This window comes from Mirounga angustirostris, unplaced genomic scaffold, assembly GCF_029215605.1.
Source record: "Mirounga angustirostris isolate CCGP_5_RB_7025 unplaced genomic scaffold, mMirAng1.0.hap1 SCAF_4, whole genome shotgun sequence".
In the NCBI taxonomy this organism is placed as follows: domain Eukaryota; kingdom Metazoa; phylum Chordata; class Mammalia; order Carnivora; family Phocidae; genus Mirounga; species Mirounga angustirostris.
The window spans coordinates 65,363,282-65,380,620 of NW_026991712.1; the positions used below are offsets into that span (position 1 = coordinate 65,363,282).

The 17,339-nt window shown below is 40.7% G+C and overlaps 2 protein-coding genes across 5 annotated transcripts in view; one reads left to right on the forward strand and one right to left on the reverse strand.

Annotated features, from left to right (window-relative positions):
- Window positions 1-278: 278 nt before the first annotated feature.
- Window positions 279-1,938, forward strand: CRH (corticotropin releasing hormone). The gene has a single exon (XM_045899225.3). It carries the CDS (start codon window positions 289-291, stop codon window positions 877-879), a length of 591 nt encoding a protein of 196 aa, XP_045755181.1. The 5' UTR covers window positions 279-288; the 3' UTR covers window positions 880-1,938.
- A 538-nt stretch (window positions 1,939-2,476) lies between these two features.
- The window catches only part of TRIM55 (tripartite motif containing 55), a 43,508-nt gene continuing 28,645 nt past the window's right edge, over window positions 2,477-17,339 (reverse strand). For 2 of the 4 annotated variants that reach the window (XM_045896475.3, XM_045896473.3), the window contains one exon: window positions 2,477-3,505. In XM_045896475.3, the coding sequence (XP_045752431.2) occupies window positions 3,383-3,505 (123 nt within the window). In that variant the 3' untranslated portion in view covers window positions 2,477-3,382. The remainder of the gene's footprint in view (window positions 3,506-17,339) is intronic. The other 2 variants (XM_045896474.2, XM_054512584.2) reach the window with 1 other exon arrangement.

Here is a 17,339-nt window from a genome sequence, read left to right on the forward strand (position 1 = left end):
GGTCACTCCAGCAAGACGAGGGGCTGAGCTTGGTGCTGAGCTCTGTAGTAGTCCCCTTTCCTGCCCCCAACCCCCCATCCCTCCAACTCTAGAAGTCCTAGTTCGAGAGCTTCAGCACCGCGGACAGTGCCTGCCCGAACCCCTGAGGCACGTCTGTGGGTGTCATGTAGGAGGACCCCAGGCGCACCTCCCATTTAAGCTAAACTCTGACCAACTCTTTCTTTCTCTCTCTTCCCTTCTCTCATTCCGCTCTCCGCCCACCTCTCTGCCTCAGCGAGCGCCCCTAACATGCGGCTGCCGCTGCTCTTGTCCGCGGGCGTCCTGCTGGTAGCTCTCCTGCCCTGCCCGCCATGCAGGGCCCTCGTCAGCCGGGGGCCCATCCCGGGCGCCCGGCAGGTCCCTCAGCACCCCCAGCCCCTGGATTTCTTTCAGCTGCCGCCGCAGCCCCAGCAGCCGCAACAGCCGCAGGCTCGGCCCGTCCTGCTCCGCATGGGGGAGGAATATTTCCTCCGCCTGGGTAACCTCAACAAGAGCCCCGCTGCGCCCCTCTTGCCCGCCTCTTCACCTGTCGCTGGCGGCAGCGGCAGCCGCCTTTCGCCGGACGAGGCGGCCGCCAACTTTTTCCGCGCGTTGCTGCAGCAGCTGCCGCTGCCCCGGCGCCCGCTCGACAGCCCCGCAGGTCCCGCCGAGCGCGGAGCAGAGAATGCCCTTGGCAGCCGCCAAGAGACACCGGAGAGGGAGAGGCGATCCGAGGAACCTCCCATCTCGCTGGATCTCACCTTCCACCTCCTCCGAGAAGTCTTGGAAATGGCCAGGGCCGAACAGTTAGCGCAGCAAGCTCACAGCAACAGGAAACTGATGGAGATTATTGGGAAATAAAACGGTGCGTTTGGCCAAAAAGATGCAGCATTTAGCACAAAAAAATTTAAAAAAATTACACTATTCCGTACCATAGCGTTGCTCTGATACCATTTGTTTATTTTTTATAGCGTGAAGCCTAGACGATATACAGCAAGGGAGCCTATACTTAATTAGCATGCACAAAGTGTATTCACGTGCAGTAACAGCAACAAAATGTTATTTGTATTGTCTACTTTTAGTTTTCATTTCCAGGTGTCTTTAATGGTGTTTAGAAAGTATAGACCCAGAAGGAAATGTTTTGAAGCAGACAGAAGTCACCCAATTTATTTTGTTGTGGTCTGAGCCAAAGAGAATGTCATTCTCTTGGGTGGGTGAAACAAAATCTGTAAGCTCTTTGAATCAACCTTTCCTTGTAAACGTTTCAGTAATAAAACATCTTTCCCAATCCTTGGTCCATTTGGTTGTGTAAAAGAATGTTGGATATTTATATTTTTAATAAAAGCTGCAAAGGTAATCAGGACTTTATTTTTCCTTTTCAATGTTCATAGGAGTAAAACTCTGAGCTCCTGGCTTCCTTCACCCTGACTTCAGCACAAGAGAAAACAAAACTCCTTGCATTAATTTCCTACTAAAAATACATGCATACACCAGTGGCTTACACAGATACTGCAATTGCCTCTCTGTACCTCAGATTACTCCTCTGAGGTGAGGTTAAATAATTTAGGAAGTTTCTTCCAGCTTTAAGACTTGATAATTCTATGACTGGAAGATCAATTCATAATGGAAATAATAACTAACCCTGATTAACTATAAGATGTTAAATAATTGTAGAGGGCGGGGAAAAAGGAAAGGCAAAGAGGAGAAGTGTTCACAGGGCATTCCTCCAAACTACAGGGCCAACACTGCTTGTTTTTGTTTTTGTTTGTGGTATGAGAAAGACTCACTTTATCAAGCTACTACTTTGGTACCATAAAATACAGTTTTTCTATGCTATTTTCCAGTGCCTACTTCTTTTTTTTTTTTATTAAATTTTTATTTATTTATTTGACAGAGAGAGAGATAGCGAGAGCAGGAACACAAGCAGGGGGAGTGGGAGAGGGAAAAGCAGGCTTCCTGCCGAGCAGGGAGCCCGATGTGGGACTCGATCCCAGGACTCTGGGATCATGACCTGAGCTGAAGGCAGACGCTTAACGACTGAGCCACCCAGGCGCCCTCCAGTGCCTACTTCTAATAGGAGAAGCTTGATAGCTTCTCCACTTAAAGCAACAAATTTAATTGCTATGAAATGGCACCTGGGAAAATATTTCAAAAAAAATATTTTGACTTTAATAACTTCACAAATGCTCTTCTCATTTATGTCTATACCAATCCTAATCACTGTAGTTCTTAAGCATATAAACTACACATTTCTAAAACGGAACAGGCACATCCAGTTAGTTTTACAATGCATTTATCTTTGGTAGTTGGGTTATAACTTACAAAAATTCGATTGAATATTTAATGCTCCAAAATTAATTTGGAGTACGAAGATGCTTCTTCACTTGGGACCCTTTGAATACACTTGACTAGTGTACTAATAAGATCACATGAAACACTGAATAAGTCATTATAAGACTAAGTTGTTAAAAACAGCATTTATTTAAGAGTTCATACAGAATAAAGTAATACTTATGTTTTGAAAGAGGCATTATAGTGGTGATTTAAATATATATATGTATTTTAAATGTGTATGGTGTGTGTATATATATTTAAATACATGCAGTTATTCTACAGTTCACCAGGCTGGTGCCTCAGTAGGTACATAAGAAAGTAGACAGTTCCTGTTGGAAATTCTTTTTCATTTTAAGTGCTTGATATCTGCATATCTATCTTAGATTAGAAAAATGTCACCAGAAATGTCCTAGGCCTTCAGCCTTCTGGACTACGAAAGTGCCACCAGAGTTAAGGAACATTTCTGGATATATATCCAGTGACATCTGTTATGGAAAAGAGGAAACCTTTGTAAAATGTTTCATATCTTTGGTCAATGATTTACCTTTTGTCCATATATTGATAAATTAGTCACTTCTGAATTAACACTGAATTTCACTGACCAACTGCATTGTTAAAGAAGAAAAAGAGTAAGAGCTACTATGATATTATAACAAAAGCCAATGCCTATTAGAGACAAGAGTGTAGTGCACACTTTTTCAACACTTGCCACGTTATGGACGCACACACACGTATCACACCTACATACTCTTCATAATGTTTCCCACACAATAAAAGATTTGCATAAGATCAAGTTTCTTTTTTCCAATACTTTCAGCAACTATTTTCTCAAAGTTGTTTTCCCTCTGGAAAGTCATCTGGAATTAAAGGGTTTTTGTTTTTGTTTTTGTTTTTTGGTTTTTGTTTTTTTTTGCAGAAATCCTGTTCAGAGGTCCCTTTCATCACCTGCATCATATTAATTTCATCTAGGTTCCCTGCTGCTGGTGTGCATCTCAGCCAGGCAGACCGAGGGCAGCAGCTGGAATGAACATCATTCATTCAGGGAGTTCAACCAGGAAAAGGAGAAGACATGACGAGCTGGCTCAGAATCAGCTCCATTCCCACTCCCTGAAGCTGCAGCCTGTACCTGGAGGGGAGGGTCCTCAAATCCAATCTGCAATAGAAGAAAATCTGGATCAGAGGAAGAAGAGCCTAGTCCTTTTGGGTTGGTCCAGTCACTTTTCTACTCAGGAGAAAGGATAATAATAATTATTATTATATAGAACATAATTATTATTAGGGCTGGAAAGCAAGCTCAGGCTGTCTTGGCTATGGCCAAGAGCCATGAAAACATTTCACGCTCATGATCCAGAAAGGGGCAGCAGTAACGCATGCAGTGGATGGAAGTTCTTGGGAAAGAGTCCAGGCTATTTTTTTTTTAAGTCCACTTGTATATGATTTACTGAGATGAAAGTGGCATTGAACTAATAGGAATTTGCCTTTAGAAAAGTCCACAGTGTACAACATGATGACTATAGTTAACACTGCTGTCTGACATATTTGAAAGTTAAGAAGGTAGATCCTAAGAGTTTTCATCACAAGGGAAAAAACCCATTTTTTTTCTTTTTGGAATCAATATGAGGTAATGGATGTTAACTAAACTTACTGTGGTCATTATTTCATAATATATGTTAAGTCAAATCACTTATACCTTAAACTCACACAGTGCTGTATATTATATATGTATATGTAGATAGTATTTTTTTTTTTTTTTTTGCAAAGCTGCAGGCTTAGTTTTGAGCAAATCATGAGTGAAAGGACTTTTTTCCTCTAGGCAATAACATCTAATGACATCAAAATTTCTAAAGAGATATCTATCTTTTATATAGATATCTCTATAGAGGGTATCTATCTTTTATAGAAACCAGGCAGATACCAGTTGTGATTTTGAAGTAATTGATCAATCTAATCTCATAAGTGAAATTAATTTCTGTTGTTCTGAGTTTAAAAAATAATAAATGGGGGACAATCATAAAGAAGTCTTGCTGAAATGCAATTTGATGTATATACTCAGACTCTTTACATTTAAAGGTACTCTGACAAACACAGTTCTTCCTAGAGCTACTGAAGACAGGCTAACATATTCTGATGACTTCACTTGTAAAATTATCCTGCTGGATTAGAATGGCACTGATTTCAAAGCAATGAGGTAGGCACATGCATTCAGTGCAGAAGCCTGGGGTGATTTTGTGAAGCTGCTGTGTGAATGGACGATAGAAAGCTGGCATGACAAAGCAGAATTTTGGTAAGTACACTGTGTTGTTGCCACTTGAATAGTTTCGAGTGAAAAATGAGTGCTTTTCCTGCACCTTCCCAGATTTTACCCTAAATATATGTATTGGGGTAATGTTTCAAGTTCAGTAAAATTGTCCCAAGTCCTTATGGTTTAGGGATTATCCTTCCAACTGCCATGTTGTTCCTTGATAGAAAGTTTAGAAGGGCCATGAAATCATACTTGGTCACAGTAGAATAAAACCAAAGCAAGTAGTTTTCCATGAAGGAATAGTTGAGACATCAAGTGAAATTGGGCTTTTTAAAAAAGGCTGCTATTATGCTATTAGATCCTGTTGGTAATGGGTTAGATACCTCTGTGTCCTTGAAGTTGATGTAGAAAAAACAAGATCCTGATAGAATCCTGTGCCTTTTTATGCACATCAAACTATTCTCTTCCCAACTGTAGTCACTTTAACTATTCCTAAAAACAAAAACCAAACCAAACCAAAATAAAACAAACAAAAAAAACCACAACCAAATAAACCCCCAATCCAAGTGATCTGGACATATCAATGATCTGTAGAAGAATTTTTCTACCCATTTTATAGGAGTAAATACCGAATTCTGCCTAAACATACAGACCATGAGTAGCCTCTTTTGAGAGCAGTCCCTAATCAGGAGGAATCTTCCATGACAGCTGTTCTGAAATATCTAAAGGGCAAAACTAGTTGGGTAAGGTATTTTCTGTAGAGGGCTATAATCTTTGCAAAACTGCTGCTGGCTAACAAACCATTTGGTACTGCTTTTGGGATTTGTATATATTTTTGTGCTTTCCTGTACTTGAGATGAAAATCTATCTTCCACTGAAAACGTTCTAGCTGTTAGTCACCTGACAGACTTCAAAACTTGGTATCAAGTCGTTGAGGTTTCTCCTTTTACATCCCCGTGTTTTCATGCAGTTGTTAGATTTCCTTCTAAATGATATGGACAGATGCTGTCTTTCAGAGAAGAAAGGCCAGTGCCAGAGTGGGTGCCAAGAGCAGAGATTTATCCTGAGTATTTTCAGGTGACTACACCATCTCCTTGGTCTTGTTTATGTAAACTTGGGGACCCACCAACCATCTCAGCGAAGAAGTTCTGTGCCAAAAATGTTGAGCCTGGCACAGGATCCCAGACTAACCACTTACTAGCTGTATGACTTGGATAAGTCAGTTAACCTCTGACTTTAAAAACTAAGGTTTTTCTTTTTGTAAAATAGAGATGAGACCCTATCTCACAAGGCTGTTGTAAGTACTGAATAAATAAAGTAATACACCTAAAGCATTTTGCACATGCCTCACTTATATTAAGTGTTTTAAAAATATGCATTTCCTTCTTCCCTCTTCTCCCTTCCCTTCTCCTCCCTCCTTCCTTCCGTTCTTCTTACATTAGTGAAGAGGCTCCTCTACCATGTAGAACACCTGGGGACTGCTTATGAGGAACTATATACAAGAGCAGTGACCCCCTGTAAGGAAAGATGATTATATTTGCAATGCTCATCTTGTCAGAATTGGTTATTATAGGATTTAATTCCTGTGGCATATTGTAATCATGATTATTCATGACCTGCCCAGTGTATCTCCGAAGTAGCCCAACTTTATATATGGCTCTTTCCTAAAGGAAGAATGAGATAAAGATTTAGAAACCTCCTTTCTCTAAGTACAGCCCATTAAATCATAAGCAGACATTTTTCCTATAGCCTTCCTCAAATAGAATTGTATATACGTATTCCTTTAAATAGTTTTCCAAATGCTAGTTCTCCTCTATCACAGGAAATGCTATTTCTCGGGAATACAGATGTTCCATGAAGCTGAACAAAGGACAGAAAATGACAAGCACTGAACCTCCCTACCTGCCTTTGAGTTTGTCCTGCATTTCAGTCTACTTTGAAATGTATAAAAAGATGAAGAAAGGATTATTAGTCCCTTATTACGTCTACATTTTACACATTTTTCTCAAGTGACCAAACAAACTTACAAACCTCACCTAACACTATGCTGTATCAGCATGGGACTTCAGATAATTTGAGAAATGAATTTTAGTCATAAAATACAAGCAGGAAATGGACTAGGGAGGCAGCATTTTCCCTGTCTCAGCTGCAAGATGCAATTCAGTCAAGATCCACAAAAGACCATAGAGGGGAGTGACATACATTTGCTTAGGAGAAAGACTATTTTTCTCAGATGAACTTGACCAGGAATGCTGGGTATTCATGAACCAGATCCTGCAGAAACAACATCTTTTCCTTGGATTTTTTTTCCTGTTACTATCAAATGTTTTTTGAGAGGAAAAAAAAACAATGTCAGATTATGGTACAAGGGTTTTACTCTGTAGAAGAGTAGGGTGATGAGAGGTTCTTCCACCCAAAGCTGCATGATGTGCTAGCATCAGCCTTGACAAATGATGTCATCTAGAATCATTTGTTATTGATGGAGATTAAGGAGCATGCATTCTTCCAGAGGCTTGTGGACATTTGTCTCTGTGCACAGGACAGTTCCAGGTTATGGACAGTGTTTACTTGGTCTGAACTGTGTGGCTGAGTGGTATTTGGACAAAAACTCGAATTAGTTGCAACATTAAAAAATCAGGAGCAAGGATGTGGAGAAAGAGAAGCCCTTGTGCACTGTTGGTAGGAATGTAAAATGGTGCAGCTGGTGTGGAAAACAGTGTGGCAGTTCCTCAAAAAGTTAAACATAGAATTACCACATGATCCATCAAGTCCACTTTTGGGCATATACCCAAAAGAGTTGAAAGCAGAGACTCATACAGATATTTGCATGCCTATGTTCATAGGAGCACTATTAACAATAACCAAGAGTGGAAGCAACCCAAGTGTTCGTCAATGGATGGGTGGATTAATAAAATGTAGCATATACATATAATAGAATATTATTCAGCTTCATAAAGGAAGAAAATTCTGACACATGCTACAACATGGATGGATGAACCTTGAGGACATTATGCTAAGTGAAATAAGCCAGTCACAAAATGACAAATATTCTGTGATTCCACTTACAGAATACAAGAAGTATCTAGAGTAGTCAAACTCATAGAAACAGAAAGTAGGATGGAGGTTGCCAGGGGCTGGGGGAAGGGGGGAAATGGGGAGTTGTTTTTTAATGGCTACAGAGTTTCAGTTTCTTGAGATGAAAAAATTCTGGAGATGGGTTGTACAACAATGTGAATATACTAAGACTACTGAACTATATTCTCAGAAATGGTTAAAATGGTAATTTTTATGCTATGTGGGTTATGCCACAGTTACAAATTAGGGGAAAAAATAGGAAACTTCACATTAAAATCTGGATTTGCAGGTTCTCTTGACAAAGCAGAAATGTAGCAATCCAGTACCTGCGTGGAGACCCCCTGCTCTTTGTCCCCTTGGACTGGGTATGCTCTCTCTCTTTCCTGATTTCCATCATGCTCACTACTCCCTTTTGCCTTCTCTGCTGCAAGGCTGGTTTCAGTGTCCTTTTTTGTTGTGCTTGTAGAGATGCTATGCTCAGATTAAAGAGGGAGGCAAACTAAATCTTGTATTTATGCTTTTATTAACATTTTTCTTTTACCTGGCTTGCTTTTTCATTAATGTTACCTTTTTGGTCTCTAAGGACACACAAACCTGTTGCTCTTAACCGAAGGCTACTTTTTAGTAGGAAAGTGTCAAAGAAAAGAGCATGAAATGCTCAATGGAGTCTTTGGCTTGATTTTTATGCTAAATGTGATTTTTTTTTTTTTTTTTTTTTAATTTTTTTTATTCTTATGTTAATCCCCATACAATACAACATTAGTTCTAGATGAAGTGTTCCATGATTCATTGTTTGTGCACAACACCCAGTGCTCCATGCAGAACGTGCCCTCCTCAATACCCACCACCAGGCTAACCCATCCTCCCACCCCCCTCCCCTCTAAAACCCTGTTTGTTTTTCAGAGTCCATTGTCTCTCATGGTTCGTTTACCCCTCCGATTTCCCCTGCTTCATTCTTCCCCTCCCGCTACCTTCTTCTTCTTCTTCTTTTTTTTTTTTTTTCTTAACATATATTGCATTATTTGTTTCAGAGGTACAGATCTGAGATTCAACAGTCTTGCACAATTCACAGCGCTTACCAGAGCACATACCCTCCCCAGTGTCTATCACCCAGTCACCCCATCCCTCCCACCCCACCCCCCACTCCAACAACACTCAGTTTGTTTCCTGCAATTAAGAATTCCTCATATCAGTGAGATCATATGATACATGTCTTTCTCTTTTTGACTTATTTCACTTAACATAATACCCTCCAGTTCCATCCACGTCGTTGCAAATGGCATAAATGTGATTTTTTTTTTAAGCCAACATGCTTCCTGTGGCAAAATTCTTGATAATCAAAGCATGAAACTGCCTTCAGTGCTCAAATGAAGCCAGATGTGTCCCTGGGCACTTAGCAGAGGGGATCTAACTGGGTGCAGTTTAGTGAACATGCTCTTAGCGTGGGGGCAATAGCAGCAGCCCCCTTTACCTAAATGCACCCTGCCACATGGTTCACTGACCGAACAAAACCAAACAGATGCTTTCCTGATATTCACTCTGGCACAAGCCTTGGTAGTCACATTTAAGAGGGAAAATATTTTTTTAGCTGGCCCCAAGTGAAAGGGTGAGCTCTCTGATCAGTAACCAGTGCCCTCAGGCTTCCTCGGGGCTTCTTAGGGGCTCCATGAGGTGCCATCATCTGCTTTTCTCCAAATGATCATTCTCTCCACCTCCAGTGATCCTGGTCCATTATCATTTACCTGCCTGTGTTCCATTTCCTTAGCTTATCCAGGTGATAGTAATGTATCTGATAAACTGAATTACAACTAAGACATTAATGGATGCTGATGGCTTAATGTACACCCCTGCCACATAGAATGGAAATGTCCGTGTCTTATCCTGAGGGACAGCTGTGGTGGACATGGGAGCCACTATGTCAGGCCACTGGAAGGTATTAGGGGCAGTGAGGAAATTTGTGTCCAAGCCCCCACGCTTGGGCCTCCATCTCCTCTCTACTACTGTGAATGCCAATCACAAATTCAACCTGACAGAAGGATCGGGTTATTACCACCTGTTAAATGCCAGTCCTCCTTGGCCAATTCAAAAGTATCCTTGCCCATCTATAATGAAATCCATTTGCCTTAAAGGAATGTGGATAGAAGGGATAAAGCTAGACTTGAGGCTGCTGAGTGGGCAACCACCCTGCTTCTACCCTGAACCTGCTAGGCTGGGTCAGAGAATCAAAGCCAGATGCTGGAAACAGGTGTGAGTGGGATTGCTGAGGTCATGCTTAGAATGCTTATTCAGAAAGACTAAACTCAAGCACTGGCCTGCTCCCTACTTAGCATTCCTGAACCTCGGGCCCTTGGATAGCTTAAGCATTATGGATTCCAGACTGGAAAAGAGAGTACGCCCAAGAGCCTGAGCCATGCATCAGTCTCTGAGGAATAAGTGGGGCATGGTCTGTAATTCACAGCCAAGGGTCTAAGCCCTGGAAATTCTGCTGGGCAGGTCTTCCACCATGGGCATTTCTTTCACAGGAACACAGACTTTTCTGCTTGGTGGTGGAGCAATGAAGATGCATTAAGAAGCACGGAGCTGTGTAAATATAGCACAATCTCCATGAATGCTAAAGGAAGAAGAAAGTAAGTATACTCCAAAAGATCTATAGAAGGAAAACATCTACTAAAAGCATTTTTTCTTGGGAGGATCTGCAGCTGTACACACTAAGTAAAGAAATGGGTGAAGGGAGGGGCGCCTGGGTGGCTCAACTGTTTAAGTGTCCATCTCTCAATTTCGGCTCAGGTCATGATCTTGGGGCCCGGGGATCCAGCCCTGTGGACGTCTTTGGGCTCTGCACTCAGCGGGATGTCTGCTTGAGATTCTCTCTCCCACTCCCTCTGTCTTCCCCCCCCCCCACACACTCTTTCTCTCTCTCACTCTCCAAAACAAACAAATCAATCTTAAAAAAAGAAAGAAAGAAAAGAAATGGGTAAAGGGATTTAATTTGGGGGCTTTGTTGTCACTAACTGCTGCTTCTTATTAAGGGGAGACCAGAGACCAGAGTAATTTCCTCAGACTTCTGAAGCAAAAAGAAAACTCATTCACTTTTTCTTAACCCAGAGTAAGATTTATGGCGTATACTATTTGGTTTGTTTCAAACGTGGTATTTAGGCATTGATGGAGTCGGGGTGGGGAGCAGGAAGAAGCTAAAACGTTGGTATCACAGCCTGGCAAAAAACTTAAAGCCAGCCTTCTTCTCAGATATGGACCTGATGATTGTGTGTTCAGTATAGAGTGTGTGTTCTCACCCACTCTGAAAGAAGTACTGAATTACAAAAAACTGCTAATTAGATCATTAATTCCTCACAGACAGGAGCTTCTGTGCCTTGTGTTAGGCAAATAGGCCAAATGGGTCCTTTTCTAGGGTCTTAGGAGGTTGCTAGTATTATTATGCCCAACCTATAGATGAGAAACCTCAGGCTCAGGAAGGCTGAGGACCTTGCTCAAAGTACCTCTAACGAGAGTGCTGAGAGTGATTAATAGTGACCCCAAATCCAAAGAGAAAACCTAGTGCTGTTGAGCATGTGGGACTCACAGGAGGGGCCAGTTCCACCACTGGAAGTCAGACTGAGAGAGGCAGGTTGGTCAGCAGTGTGGGGTGCAACTAAAGGGTCAGGGTACTGTCAGGCAATGGTCAGCCACGGGCCTGCGAGCAGCGGAGGCCTAGAAACGACCTCTCTGCCCTCGTGAAGCTGTGCCAGTGCGTCAAGAGTGGTGAATCAAAGCAGGGGAGACCCTGCGCACACTATTTTCGCTTCAGTCATCAACCCGGGTAAAGTGGGGATTCACTCGCTTTTCCTAGATGCGAGCTTGGTGTATAGTATATTGCATGCTCACGCTCCTTGGCTAAGGGCAAGGGATCACGGGGCTCTAAGCTCCCGCTGCTCTGTGACCTTGAGCAAGTCGCGCATCCTCTATGATCCTCCACCATAAAATGTGCAAGCATAACGATTCCTACTGTACAGGGTTGTTGTGAGGCTTGAATGAGAGAACCTCTGTGGAAGACTTTGTAAATGATAAAGCAGCGAACACACATTAGTTACAGCACTGCCACGTGGCATTGGTTTCTCAGATGCATTAACAAGGTGCTGGATTAATTCTTCGTGGGTTGAAGGCATTTCATGGAATTCACTAAGATATGTAAACAAAGACAGAAAAAAAGTCCACATTCTGTACAATACTAGCAAGGGTCTTAGGTTAAATCAGAATAATAAACAGTTTTAAGACACAGGGAGCAGAACTCAACTAGCTATGTTGTAACAACTCCCCCAGAGAGCTTTCCCTGGTGCCTGTCTTACTGTTTTCACAGAATTGTAGGGCTGTAGGCACAGGTTGCCAGGGGAAATGAATGCGTTATACTGCTCACACACAACTTATATTTCCCTCTTTAAAATGGATACATCCATTTTAGCTTCCTATTAAAATAACATCTACCAAGCATGCTATTTCATCCTGAGAAACATAGCCTACAGTTTTAGTAGAGATATTTTTTGTCCTTTTAGAAAAGCCCCCAAATTGACAGTTATTAGGATGTCACTTTCCCACCAGGAAAAAAAAAAAAAAGGCCAGAAAAAGAATTATAGTTGAAGAATACAAATGAAAAAGCATTAATAATGTTAATGTAATGGTCTCATTAAAACTTCTTTAAGAAAAACCTTACTCTCTCCTATAGCTTTTTCTATGTAAAATGACTGCATTTTATTATCATAACTTCTTATAATTGCTAGAGTTATTAAGTCCTGGACAGTGTTATGCAGTAAATGTAGGCCAGTCCTGAGCCCTGATCAATTTTCTCTCTATTTTTACCAAGCTTAAATTCCAGCACAGTCAGGGCGCTGGCATATCAGGGATTTGTAAGCTTGAATCTCCTAATTTGTAAAAAATACAAGCAGTCGCTCTCAGTAGGGATTTCTGTTTGAAAATAATCTGACACCCTGAGTCCCTCAATTAAATTTAGAGAACATAGTTAAATTTTCATTCATTTCAGTTTGTTTTGGAAAATTAAATAGGTCATTTCAAAGAACACGGGACCCGTAGTCACACTCATGGGAAATCATGTTCTTGGTCTCCTGCTTTATTTTTTAAAATGTTCTGTAATACCTTGTGAGATTAATCTCACTCAGAAAATCAGCTTTCCTGCCCTCTAGCCTCCAACATCTCTTACCTCTCAGTCTCAAGTGGCAACTAGAGTTGATATTACCCTGGAAATCAGAATGAATGGTTTGGTCTCAAAGATCATTTGCATGAAAATGATTTCATCTTTTTGCATGTGACACTTGTGGAGACTCAGAGTTCCACATGCTGCTTTTCCTCGGAACTTCGGCCTAATGTTCATCCTGGTTTAGGAAAATACGAATATTTTATAGGAGACCGAATCTTGGGATGATGAGAAATTCAATAAAGTCTTAGATCTGGGGACACATATATTGGTTTCTGAGAACCTAGGAAATAAACCCTTCAAGAAGGGAAAAGACTCTGCTAGCCCATGCTTGTTAAACCATAGGCTGGTTTCCTTCCTTCCTCCCTCCCTTCCTTCCTCTTTCTTTTTTCTCCCTCCTTTCTCCTCCCCCATTCTCTCTCTCATGAAATGTTTTTTTATTTTTCTCTGGGCGCACCTTTGTAACCTCACAGGATAACATTTATAGTGCCTGAATTGGGGACTAAGATGGTATGGGCTGGTTTTCCTTGGTGACACTTGCCCACTGGCCTTGACTTCCACACATCCCTTCTGCTATTTTAGAGTGAAGAGCTCAAAGGTGTAGGGGACCCATGTGTTTCCTAGGTTCTGTGCCTGAGCCCATGATACGCTAGATAGGAAGAATCTGGAAACACTTGAGACAGTAGAAGGGACCATGTACACCTGCTTGTCAACACTTGGGTTGGGAATCTTGGATCTTCTTAGTCAAGAAGACAGCTTGGTGCTGGAAGTCCCTGGCCCATGATAGGTTAGCCTCTGCAGTTCTGTGACAACTGGTTTAGATAAGACAAGGAGTGAATTAGGGCATAAGTGTGTCATGAAAATATACAGAGATATTAGCTTATACAGCAATTTACATCAGAACTAAAAATAGGGCACCATAGACCAGTGACAACTAGTAATTGAATCATAAAGTTCAGCCTAGTCACTTAAAAGCATTAGATACGTCAGCTATCTCAGCTCCTGCTATGCTTGGCCCTGTACATTGCTTGGGAAGGAACTGGGGCTAAGAGGCCTTCCCCATTGCCAGATACTTGGTACACCTTAAGGATTGTCAGCACCTTTCTCCTCTAGGCTCTCCCCACCTTTCTTCTAACTGTGCTAAGCTACCTTAAAAGATTATGTGTGTATGAGGACCCTCCTTATACCCATTAAAGCAGGCAGACACACACAAAAGAGAGAGATAGAAAAGAATTTTGTTTTGCTTACCATTTATCTTGGGATAAATTCTTCAAGACAATAGAACAATGCTAAATGTGAATGCACCTAAACAGAGTTTCAAATGCATGAGGCAAAAGTGATATAATTTCAAGGATAAATACACAAACCCATAGTTATAATCAGAGATCTCAAACTTCTTTTCTCAGCAATTGGTAAAACAAGTCAACAGAAAATCAGTAAGGATATCATAGACTTGAACAACACTATCAATTAACCAACCTAATTGACATTTATAGAACACTCACCCAACAACATCAGAAAATACAATGTTTTCAAGTGCATGTGGAACATTCACCAAGGTTGATTGTATTCTGGGCCATAAAATATATCTTAAATTTTTTTTTTAAGATTTTATTTATTTGCGAGAGAGAGAATGAGAGACAGAGAGCATGAGAGGGAGGAGGGTCAGAGGGAGAAGCAGACTCCCCGTTGAGCAGGGAGCCCGATGAGGGACTCGATCCCAGGACTCCAGGATTATGACCTGAGCCGAAGGCAGTCGTTTAACCAACTAAGCCACCCAGGCACCCATCCATAAAACATATCTTAAATTTAAAAGGATTGAGATCATATAAAGAGTATTCTCTCTCCACAGAAGAATCAAACCAGAAATCAAATAGAAGGATATCTGGAAAATCTCCAAATATCTAGAAAATAAACACTACTCATCAACTCATGGGCCAGAGAACAAATCCCAAGGGAAATTAGAAAATATTCTGAATTAAATGAAAGTGAAAATACAACACATCAAATCTTGCGGGATGCAGCTAAGACAGTGATTAGAAGAAAATTTATAGCATTAAAAGCTTATATTAGAAAAAAAGAAAGATTTCAAATCAATAATTCAAGTTTTCACTCTAAGAAACTAGAAAGAGAAGAGAAAATTAAACCCAAAATAAGCATAAGGATGAAAATAATAAAGAATAAAGATGAATGAAATAGAAAATTCACAAAAAAAAGAGAGAGAGAGAGAGAAAACCAATAAAGCCAAATAAAACCAATAAAGTGGAGGACTTACATTACCTGATTTTAGAGATTTCTATAAAGCTATAATAATCAAGACAGTGTGGTGTTGGTAGAGGGACAAACATTCAGATCAATTGTTCAAAGTAGAGAGTCTACAAGTAGACCTGAACATATATGGTCATTTGAATTTCTACAAAGTCATCAAGGTATTTCACTGGGGGAAAGATAGTCTTTTCAATAAATAGTGATGGAACAAATATCTATATAGAAAATAAGCAGACAAAAAAAATCCTCAATCCTTATCTCACAATACAAAAATTAACTTACAATGACCTTAGATCTAATTTAAGAGTTGACACTATAAAAATTCTAGAAGAAAATGAGATAAAATCCTTGTGATTTTTCAGTTAAGCAAAGATTTCTTAAAACACAAAAAACACAAAGCATACGGGAAAAAATGACAAATTGAACTTCATCAAAACTAAAAATGTTTGCCCTTCAACTGGGAGAAAATATTTGCAAAATATGTTTGATAAGGGAGTTTTATCCAAAATAACATAGAGTACTTTTACAACTCTCTAATAAGATAAACAACCCAAAGAAATTGGGCAATAGTGAACAGATACTTCATCAAAGAAAATATTAAAATGACTTAGAAGCACAGGAAAAGATGCTAAACATCAGTAGTCATTGGAGAAATGCAAATTAAATGACATAGAATACACATCCATTAGAATGGCTAACATGTAAAAGATTGACACAGTACCCACTGGGATGCAAGGAGGGGATTAAGTGCAAAGGCACAAGAGGGCACTTTGTAGAGTAATGGAAATATTCTACATCTTAATTGCGGTAGTGGCTATATAAGGCTACATATTTGTCAAAACTGATTGAGCTATAACACTTAGGTATATTTTTAAACCACGTATCGTTCATCTCTTCATTCATCTCTTCATTCATCTAGTATTCTGTGATTACCTCTACCGTGTATATTCTAAGAATTTGCTCTACTGGGCAGTGAGGTCTGTAAGTGCCCTTAGGTGGATTTTAGAGTTGAGCCATCATGGATTTTATGGAGCTTATGGCATCAAAAGGGGTAATCGCAGCTGTGTAAACATTCAGCTGAAAGGGTGCCTAGGAAGAGATTTGGAAGAGTTTGGGAAATGGACATTTATGGAAGAGCTTCAAGGCAAGACATGTATTTTGAGAAATGCGATGGGCTGTCTATTTCACTGAAAACCTGTTACTATTGTCCCTTAGCGTGGCTTGTGTCAGGCCTGAGTCTGTAACCCTCTCAGTGAAAACATCCTGAGATAATTTATACAATTCTTAGTACTAAATGTTTCACTCTCTACTGTGTAAATCCATGAATCTTTTCTTTGAATAGTTGCTTCATCTTCCCAGTGAGAAAACTGAGGCTCAAAGAAAGTAAATGCCCAAAGTTAGTGCAGAGAAGTGGCAGGACGGGAACCTAAGTCCTTTTTACTAATTTCATGGATCCTTCCAGTGCCCTAGACTTGGCAGAATTTCTACCCAACTTGTTTGTCTATTTTCAGTCTTGAAGAATGGAATGTGAAAAGTAGATATTCTATTCTTAAACAAGGAGCTATGATACAGTAAATCTTCTAGGTTCTCTTATAACCACAACTTCATACTCTGGTAACCCAACTTCATACTCTGGTGAAATATATGAGTTGAGGTTCTTTAAAGAGGCAGAAATTGCAGTGATTTTAATGTCAAAGTTCGTATCTCCAAAGCAACGGATTCTGATTGGGGTGTGGGGCGGGGTGAATGGAAGGTACTCTGACCTTGGGGCAGCTGCCATGGTCCAGCTCAGGCGTCACCCAGAGCAGCTGCCTACTTAATCCACCAAATAGGAAGATGTTTCTCTGGAAATCCCTGTTCCCTGAACAGCTCCCCTTAAACACTTTGGACAAATTCTTCCATATAAGGCCACTAAGCCTCATTAGGGAGGGAGGAAGGGGAACAGGGAGGGTCTTTCATTGTTGCTGCTCCCACTTCTGGAAAAATCTAACTGCCACATATATCCCCAATAAAATACTCAACTGTCCATGAATGTGGGTGGTGGGAGTCGTCCTTGTCTTAGCACCCAGGTGTAATTTGCATGTAAGTTGTATAGGAAGTTCAGGAAGGGCAATGGAGGGAAGCAGACTAGACCCAGAAATGGCCATACAAGGCATGCCCAGGAACAAGGCATGCCCAGGAGGTGAGGCTCACAGAGAT